The sequence below is a fragment of the Podarcis liolepis genome (genome assembly GCF_965112155.1).
Source record: "Podarcis liolepis genome assembly, chromosome: 1".
Classification (NCBI taxonomy): domain Eukaryota; kingdom Metazoa; phylum Chordata; class Lepidosauria; order Squamata; family Lacertidae; genus Podarcis; species Podarcis liolepis.
Window position 1 is genome coordinate 45,046,949 of NC_139554.1, and position 10,105 is coordinate 45,057,053.

A 10,105-nucleotide genomic window follows, 5' to 3' on the forward strand; every position below is an offset into this window, starting at 1 on the left:
TCACCAGATTTCTACCAACCTGTACAAACAATACTTCTACACCCATGTTAAGATTTAAGCACTTTTTTTGTTCACTTTTGTTTTAAGGCAGCACTGTACACAGTAGAAGTGGGGAGCCTTAGTGTAAATCAGGACCTCATCTTCCTGTTCCATCTATATTTAAAACTCTGCTATTTGTATCTAGACTTAAATCAGGCCCAACCTTGCTTTTCGTGTAGGCCCAGTCCTTTCTCCATATATCAGGGGCCATCAACAAGGTGTCCCTACAACTTCCATCAGCCCCAACCAGCACGACCAAAGAATTTTTGCTAAAACATTAATATGCTATTTGTTCCTCTATCATAACAAAACAGCAGGTATCCACTGCACCTCAATTGTTCCCACTCAAACTGATGGTTTAAATCCAGCTTCTTCTGCTACGTACCTGCTTGGAACATTTCCGAGAAGTGAAGAAGGCATCACAATTCTTCCAGCGACATTTCAGCGTTTGAAAATTTGGATTTGTATGGTCATTTAACAAATGCTGTTTCAGGTGGTCCACAACTCCAAATATCAGTGAACACCCGTGCCACTGGCGAGAGAGGTTTTAAGGCAGACATTAGAGAGATGGAATGACAATGGCATAAAAGCTCCAAAGATTTTTATTAGGTCAACCAAGATGTCACCAAATAAGTGTGCCAACTTTTAAGCTCTCTATAATTATTCATTGGGCTTGATGGTATATGAAGTGGGAATCAAAAACTGGCTGGTGATGTAGCCAGAGTCTGGAATGTCAGAGGCAGTAGCAGACATTCATATGAGGCTATGTTACGCTACCTTTTCCTTTTGTGCGATTTGTCCTCTGAATGTCTGCAATCTTGTCACATGACCCTTAGCCTCACTAACAGCAACTTCCCACCTCAAACCCTGCTTTGTTTACCATCTAGCCCAGGCTTCCTCAACCTTGGCCCTCCAGATGTTTTTGGCCTACAACTCCCATGATCCCTAGCTAGCAGGACCAGTGGTCAGGGATGCTGGGAATTGTAGTCTCAAGACATCTGGATGGCCAAGGTTGAGGAAGCCTGATGAAGAATTCTGGAAAGCTCGAAAGCTTGTTCATGATCCTGTAACATTGATTGGCCCTACATTTGGATTTTGGAACCAACAAATATGTTCGGCGTGGTTAATGCTAACAAGAGATGGAAGTGGCGGTCCCATGCAACCCCCCCCCCCCATGTCCCCGGACATGTCAGCTGCTCTTGAGATCTTTGCATACCTAGTGAAGATGTCTGTAGAGAGATGTGCATTCAACTGAATGCGCCTGTAAACTCTCCCTCTTAACCTGATAAGGCAGAGTTCCTTCTAGCACAGAAGTTTCTATGTGGCTCAGTTGAACACACTTAAAAACACTGTTAGCACAGACTTTTGTGCTAATCTCGCAAGAGCATCTGGAAAACCCAAGGGAGGGGTTTCCATGTGTGCCCCTGCCCCATCTAACCCTTTGCCTGGATAAGGCTCACGATGGAAGCCATTCTAAATGGTCTAAAGGAAACAAGAAAATCCTTTACCCAACAACGATAATTCTGCATCAAGTTGAGCCGCACAGCTTGGATAGTACCATCGTAGCAGCCAGTGTAGATCTGAAAAAGAGAAACTGATCTAAATGGTAACAAAATTAAAGCATACAAGGAAAACCAACATGCTAAATGCATCAATCAATGCTGATAAATTTATAACGTCATCCTGAGCTGAACATTCCTGATTTGATCTGCAGGAGTTTACAAACCGGAGCATGTGTGTGTGTGTGTGTGTGTGTGTGTGTGTTATTTTTTGGATTCGTTAGTCTTTCAAAGAATCTGTACACATGATAAAAAAGGGCCAATATTAAATCACTTTCAGTTTTAATAGTTATGAAAAAGCAACAGCTGTTTTACAGTATAGTCACATTACATGTGCATTTAACTTGTGCAAATTCAATTGTATGTGCTCAGCTCCAGCTTGTAGATTTCTGTGTAGCAAGACTGCTTTCCTTCTTCTCTGGGGTGTTGCAGCAGCAACCCAGTTTCCTCAGGTGTGACAACCAATGGGGAAGGGGTGGGGTGGGCTGAGACAAAGTCAGAGGGGAGGCAGACAGAGAAAGAGATGCAGGAAGAAGAAAAAGGCTAGAACGGAACTGCAGCTTTTGCCTGCGACTCTTTGTCTGTCTTCCTCTGCTCAAAAATCCAGAGAGTGCTGCTGCAAGTCAAACAAGACTTTGGATTTGATATCCCACCTTTCACTCCCTTTAAGGAGTCTCAAAGCGGCTAACAATCTCCTTTCCCTTCCTCCCCTACAACAAACACTCTGTGAGGTGAGTGGGGCTGAGAGACTTCAGAGAAGTGTGAGTGGCCCAAGGTCACCCAGCAGCTGCATGTGGAGGAGCGGAGACGCAAACCCGGTTCACTAGATCAGTGTTTCCCAACCGGTGTTCCGCGGCACACTACTGTGCCGTGAGACATTGGCTGGTGTGCCGTGGGAGGGAGGCGGGCGAGTCGGGCGGTGAGAGGCGGCGGCGGCGAGGATCCGCGTCGAGCCGGGGGCCGCTCCGCGGTGGTGGTGCCGAGCGGCGGGGCAGCGTGTGCAAAAGGGAGGAGCGCGAGACAGCGGAGGAGGAGGAGGCCGGCATGTCCGGGCAGCAGCAGCAACAACAGCAGCAGCAACTCCCGGCGACGGCTCCTCAAGCCCGCCCCGCCCCCTCCTCCGCCCGCTATCGCCGCCACCACCACCGCCTCAGTTGCCGCCGTCCCTCAGTCCCTCGCTCTGCTGCCTCCTCCCACCCCCAAAGCTTGGAGGTTCCCCGGCAAGGGGGAGGGAAAAAACTTTCACTTTCGTGCGTCCCTCCCGGTGTGACGCTGCGCGCTGACGTCACGGGGCGGGGCTTTAATGGTGGTGTGCTGCGAGATTTTTTTCAGTAAACAGGTGTGCCGTTGCCCAAAAAAGTTTGGGAAACACTGCACTAGATTACGAGTCTACCGCTCTTAACATAGTCAAATAATCTGCCCTGGAATAAAGCAGGACAGCTTCGTATGCTCCCATAGACAGCTACAGATGTATGCTTTCTTTCTTTCAAGGTGGAAGTGTCTCATGAGGCACTGCTTGGGAAGTCTTCTGACATTTGAGGGTTTTTGGTGGGGGTGGGTGCTTAAAAGCCCTATCGTTTCATAGCAGCACCAGTACTGTGGAGAATGAAGTGCTCCTCCCACCAGAAAGAACCAAGTATGTAATTAGTTTACAAAGTACCACCCACAAAGCAAATGAGAAGCAGGAGTCACTCCTGGATAACTGCAACCGCGGATAGAGAAGCACTGATTTTATGGAAATTGAGGTATTCGTTACCATGCTCTTGTGAATGGTCATGCACATAATCATGTCCGAGTGTCCTCCATAGACTTGCAAACGATCGTGGGACTTGGGACAAGAAAAGAGAAAGAAAAATGTTGTATTTGAATAAGCTGAGAGTTAATGAAAAAAAAAAAAGAGCTTATAAGGAGAAGATGCATGAACATTATGATAAGCTTCTACCTCCTGGGGTGTCCCATGCCCCACAACTGTACCTCACTCTTTCTATAAAATGCTGCTGCTTTCTGGCAACATGAGGGTGAATGAATTAGATTCCCTCGAGACAAACTTTTAAACAATGGAAGGCACCTGGGAAACCTCACAAACCTTTTGAGGGCATGACAAACATGTAACACAAACTTAAGAATAAAGATGCATCTAGCGAAGGATTGTGCTGCAATCTCACTTGCAGTGGGTTGGATGCAGTGGGCAGGAACAGGCTATGCAGCAACTGCACAACTTTTGCAGGACTTCTAAAAAGCCCAGCTTGGAACTACAAGGGACGTTCCAAATTACATCTCACCAAGCCGAAAACTGTATGGGTTGTATTCCACACAGCGCTAAGGAAGGTGTCCCATCAGGACCAGTATTTCTGCCTACCCAACAGAATTATCTCCCCTCTCCTCCTCCCATGTGCTGTTCTCGAAGTTCTCCTGACTCTCTGCAACAGATTTGGAGAGGGCAGTGGGGCAGGAGAGGGGGGAAAGTCCTGTTGTGCTGGATTCCACTAGGAGAGGAAGAGGTTTCAGCAAAAGCAAAGGACACCACTCCCCACCTGCTGCCAGCAATGGTATGTCACCACAAACAATAGAAATTAGAATAAATATCTTCTTTTTTTACCTGTAGCTCATAAACACGAACACATTTGTCCAGGCAAGCTGTTAACATCACTTTACCCAGGATGTTCACAACTGTCACTGCATGGTTGTGTCCTTTGTAAATCCGCACTAGCTCTCCAGTCTGCAACAAGATAATCCGCACTAAATAAGTGGATATGCAAGTGGTCAGCATGTAGACTTAATTGCATTATTTCCATCGCAATACAAATCATGTCTTTTCAGAAGTAACTCCTAATTAATTCTACAGGCTTACTCCCAGGTAAGCTTACAATTGCAGCTTTATTTTTTTTTATTTTTACAAAACACGCCTTCCTCAACAGAGCCCAGGGTGATGCACAAAAGAAGGCAAACAACAAAATAAACCAACAATTAAAACTCATCAAAAACTTAAAAAAAACAAACCCTGCAACAACTCATTAAAATACAGAAGGGGTTTGCCAAACAATATCAGGAGTTATAGTATCTCCCTAGCAGAGGACAAGATATGATTATCAAGCCTTTATTTTACTATCCTACTAAGGTGGGTTGTCATATAACTTTGCACAAAATACACAGCACACACACTGCTGGTTGTAAAAAACTCTGCTTCCCTTTAGAACAATGTCTTAAACCCTCTGGGGGAACCATGGCTATTTGTACACCCTTTTCAACTGACATACTTTGCATGTGTCTAGCACTCCAGTACAAAATTTAGGATGAGAAGATACCCTTAGGCTGCAATCCTCTGGAAATAAGTCTCAATGGGAATTTACTTTTAAGTAGACATAGTTAGGATTCCACTGTAAGACAGCTACATATGCCTTTAGGAAATCTGCAGAAGTGGTTAAGAATTTGGTTTCATTAAAGTAGCGTTACAACATTTTCGTATCTGCAAAGTAAATGCTTTCATCAAAAGCGAGGAAGTCTGAAATGCTTCCGCTCCAAGATTCAAGTGGAGTGGTATTTGCTGAATTTTAACCATATAAGCAACTTACATGTATATTGTGGGCATGGACAGACTGGTCACTGGAACCACTGAAGACCAGATCATTCACAACCTTTGAAGAGACAACCAGACAGACAGATTATCCACAACATTTCATCAACAGATAATAGCTTTCTTTCACCCACACTCTCTTTTCACAATTAAGGGCTACTGTGACAATCCAATTCAATATGCCACATTGAAAAATGCATTAGAAAGGCTGACAGAGGACCAGTTGGGGGTGAGTTGAATTGGGTTCAAATCCCAAATCAGCCAAGGATTCAGTGGGGAGCCTTTTGACGAATTACTGCATTTCCGTTTCAGCTCCTTATCAGGGTTATCTATCTATCTATCTGTCTATCTATCTATCTATATTATTTAACCTTGTGGTATTTTTTTGTTATGTTTTGCTTTTTACTTTACAAAGTTGTTATTGTATTTCACCAGATCTTAACCTATTACAGTATTTGTAAGAATGGATTCCAAATATCACTGAATTTGTTCATGGCAAGTCTGCGTTTATATGCAAGTTGTTCATATGTCACAAGTTTGTAGGAGTCTTCAATCCAATTGTAGAAGGGAGCCGCGTTTTTATTTGTCCAATTCATCAGTATCAGTCTTTTTGCTGCAGTAAGGGCACAAAGAGTCTACTTGTAAGAGTCTACTTGCCCTTTTGTTGTGCTGGGTATATAATTCAAAAGGATATTTTGCTCTGTAAATGTAATGTTGTTCTGTACAGTTCTGTTGATAATTTCAGTTAATGTGTGACAAAAATCTTTCATTATAGGACAATGAAAAAACATGTTTTAGAGAAGCATTATCCCTATTGCAACTCCAACAGTTAAGATACCTTAGATAGCTCTTTTTTAAACAAACGTAATGGGGTCCAGTATATTCTAAATATTACTCTTTGTTGCATAATTATTTATAACTAAAAGCAATTATCAACAACTTTCAAATGCTGCCACAAAAAAGGAGAGCATAATATTCACTCTGACACTCACGAGATGGTCATTATCATCACCACTTTATACAGCACAATCAAACAACAGCAGGCCAGCAAGGTAAATGGTGCAAGTTGAGGCTGAAGGAAACTGGTGTTTTCACATAGCAGGCAAAGAGGAAGGACTGTATTTTTGCAATGTTGTACCGGACAGCTACACAGCACGGCAACAGACTGAATATGATGGCCAAACGAAGTAAGCCTATCCCAAGGCTTTGTGCCTGAGCAAAAGGGTGGATGGTGATGTTGTCAATGGACACTGATCTTATACAAGGTGAGGAAGGCTTAGAAGGAAAGGTGAGGGGTACTGGGAGATGGCAAACTTGCATCTATGCAGAAATACTGGATAGTCTGTTGTGGATTATGGAATATAGAGGTAGAACTGGGTTTCGGCACCTTACCAGTGGTACCAAAAACAGTGGAATTTGATGAAATCACCCAAGGACAATGGAGAGACACAGAGAGAGAGATGTAGAGACATGAAGAAAGATTCCTGAGAGATCCCAACTGAGATGGAGCAGGTTGAGCAAAGCAAGAGCTCTCTGGAAATGCTGAATGAGTGATGGCAATCACGAGAGGCCCATATCTCAGTGGTAAATCACATGCTATATTCCTAATTATAAACATCTGGAAAGGAGGGAAGTTCTTTTACAAGCTTTGAACTGCTGTCAAGAAGCAGAGAACTTGCAAGAGAAGTCTGCCCACACAGAGCGTTCCTTTCAAGTTACTTGCCTTCATACAGAGCACCGTTTTGCTATGACCTTCAAGGGTTCGAAGCAACAAACCATTCCGGGCATCTCGCACACTGATTGTACAATCGTAGGATCCCACAATCAGCAACCTCCGTGCTCCTTCCTGAGCTGTGGCAAGACAACTGATTGCCCTAGGAGCATGGCACTCAAAGTTATCAAGCGGTTTGTTATTCTGGAAAAGAAAGCACACACCACACATACACACAAAGTAGGAACACAGTCAATGTTTCCTCACTAATCCAACTACATACTAAGACAGAACTATCCAGAGAACACACTGGAAATGCCACACCTCCTCAAATTTCCTTAAAAAAAAAAAAGATTAAGGATACTGGTTTTGCCCTGAAGTCTCTGATGCCTTAATTGCTTTGAATTCTCTGTATGCTTTTATGGGGTGGATTTAGCTAAGAAACAGAATTTTCTTAGCTGTCAGTCCTACCCACTGACCTTGGAGTATGTCCCACAGAACTTAATGGGCCTGAATTCCAGGTACAGGACTGCACTGTCAGAGAATCTATGGACTCTTTCCATGGCTTGTTTTGCATGGCATGTATGCTTGGTTTCTGCTTTACTTTTGCAGCCACAGAAGTCAAATTGCACTCAAAACCCTAGTTGCCCTATTCATCTTACCACGAGTACTGTTTCATAATTATGTTGCTAGGGCTGCTTATATAATTATTTTTAAATGTTTCAGAATAAAATGCTTCTCTGTAAAATGACTTTCAGAAATCAGTTTCAGAAATACGGTGAAAGGAAAATATATGAAGCCAGTGAAATTTACACACAGGCCAGACCTTAAGGACTGGTTTTCTTAGAAGCCAAACAATGCCATGGTTTAGTGCTAAATGAACGAACTTAGCCATTTCCTGGGCTTGTGACACCTCCACCCACCCCTGGCCAAGGAGAAGGAGTTCAGAAGTTTTTGCATTCCCTTAGCCATTTTTTTCCCCTATGTTATGTAAACCAGGGATAATAGTTTAACACCAATATGAAATTAGCCATAGCTAGTGCATATGCGCAATACCCAGTTCAGATTAAATGACAAACTGAAGGTAAGCATATGGAAAAGCAAAAGCTTTTGGCAGTTCTCCAAAAGTCCACAGGAGGAGGATGTTCACATGAGCCTGGGAGGCTAGGCTCATTCATGTAGTACTAGACCAGGGATAGCGGACTTGATGCTCTCCAAATGATGTTGGGACTCCAGCTCCCATTAGCGCCAGCTAGCATGGCCCATGGTCAGGGATGATGGTAGCTGTAGTCCAGGAACCTCTGGCGAGCATCATGATGGCTATACCTGTGCTAGATCATGGCCCAGGATTGTGAACCAGTGTGGTGTAGTGGTTAGAGTGTTGGACTATGACCTGGGAGACAAGGGTTCAAATCCGTACTCAGCTATGAAGTTCACTGGATGACCTTGAGACAGCCAGTTTCTCAGGCTAACCTACTTCACAGGGTTGTCGTGAAGATAAAATGGAGAATAGGGAGAACTATGAGCTCCTTGGAGATAAGGGGGGATATAAATGTAAATAATAATAATAATAATAACAACAGCACTGTATCCAAATGCTGCAAATGACTATTACCAAAATATTACCATAAAATAAAATTTCTAGTTTTGCATATACAAAAGAACATGGTAAATGTTTGTCCTGACGTACGTGTGCATTTGTGCTGAGAGAAAACCACCAAAGCTAATTGCACCCGAGAGCAGGTACAGATTACACACATTCTGAAATATCTTCCACTTCCGTGTAGTATTTTTCAATTAGAGTATGAAGTGGAGAATCACAGAAGATACTATCAGCTCCTTCTTTGACTGCAAGATTCAGCTTAAGGAACCCCTGAAATCTTTGCAAAGTCCCCAAATCTAGCACTGCTCATGTGACTGGACAGCAGTGTGAGCAGCTATTTATGAGTGCAAATAACTCAACACTGGCACAGGTTCTAATGGAATATACCCCTCTCGTACCGACCTTTATATTGAAAGTGGCCACGCTGCCATTAGCAAGTCCGGCATAAAGAATTCTCCATCTACTGTGCAGACAGAGTATACGATCGTCCAATTTAATTTGATCCACAAGTTCCCTAGTCTGGTAGGAGGAAAACGACTGTTAGTATACAACTGATATTTTCACCATCATCTTTCATTAAGTGAACCTAAAGAAGAAACTGAGAAACTAGCTTTGTTTATAAATCATTTTAGTTATGAGAGGCTCTTCCAGATTGGAAGCAAGGAAACAAGCCTTTGACTCGTATGACACAAGGCTACAGGCCCTCACTCCAAAGGGCCCTCTGGGGACCAGTGGACGAAGTAAAAACCTAAAATGTGGACTTAATTGCACAAAGATTCCCTTTTCATGTGGAATTCTATATAATTTGGTTCACTAAAACATGCACATTTCAGTCTTCTTTTAAGTTGTCATCACATCTGTAACCCCCTCTTTAGATATAATTGGCTTGGGTGAACACTTACCTTGATGTTGTAACAATTTATATTGTGGTCACTGGAGCCCGAATAGAGCACTGCATTCTTCCCTGTTGTCTGAGTCACCAGGATGCAGTTCACTTTTGAGGTGTGCCCTTCAAAGACACCAACACACTTCCTGCTCTGTGAGAGGCAGAGAGTTACAAGGTTGAATTACTCAAATCATCATCATCATCATCATTTTATTTGTATGCCGCCTTTCCACAGTTGAAACTGTGCTCAAGGCGGCTGACAACATGACAAGAATTACATAATTACAAACATAACAGAAGTCATAAACAATAAATAAAGCACATCAAAAAGTACACAACCTAATGGAAACCATTTCCACATAAATCATAAGGTCTAAAACTAAAGATACAACAATAATATCAATAACAGCAACAAGCTCTCTCAACACCCCGTAAACAATACTCCAGCTCAATAATCTGTTCAACAGCCTCGGCTTTTGTAGCTGGAGTCAGCCAGCACTCCACTCTCCCAGCCCAGATGGGAAAGGGCCAGCAAGGCAGGGTGCAGGTCTTCCAGGGCTCACAGACAAGATGGTCTCATTTGAAACAGCACAGATAAAAATTAAAAACAATTTAAAAGAGGAGCCCTTTCTGCTGAGCAGCAGCCACAGTGTGAAGCCTGTCAAGCCCTGCCCCATGCCAGGTGGAAGGAGGCAAGGGGTGGGGCCCTAAGATAGCAAACTGGGGTAGCACC

General features: G+C 43.3%; 1 protein-coding gene across 5 annotated transcripts in view; it reads right to left on the reverse strand.

Moving 5' to 3' along the window:
- The window catches only part of ZNF106 (zinc finger protein 106), a 44,311-nt gene that overhangs the window by 4,439 nt on the left and 29,767 nt on the right, over positions 1-10,105 (reverse strand). For all 5 annotated transcript variants that reach the window (XR_014526796.1, XM_083505667.1, XM_083505669.1 and 2 more), the window contains 8 exons: positions 9,389-9,523; positions 8,889-9,005; positions 6,896-7,087; positions 5,171-5,233; positions 4,198-4,317; positions 3,355-3,426; positions 1,548-1,619; positions 425-571 (listed from right to left, as the gene is read on the reverse strand). Coding sequence is in view for 4 of the 5 variants with exons in the window: in XM_083505667.1 (XP_083361793.1) it covers positions 425-571; positions 1,548-1,619; positions 3,355-3,426; positions 4,198-4,317; positions 5,171-5,233; positions 6,896-7,087; positions 8,889-9,005; positions 9,389-9,523 (918 nt within the window). In the remaining variant the exon portion in view is untranslated. The remainder of the gene's footprint in view (positions 1-424; positions 572-1,547; positions 1,620-3,354; positions 3,427-4,197; positions 4,318-5,170; positions 5,234-6,895; positions 7,088-8,888; positions 9,006-9,388; positions 9,524-10,105) is intronic.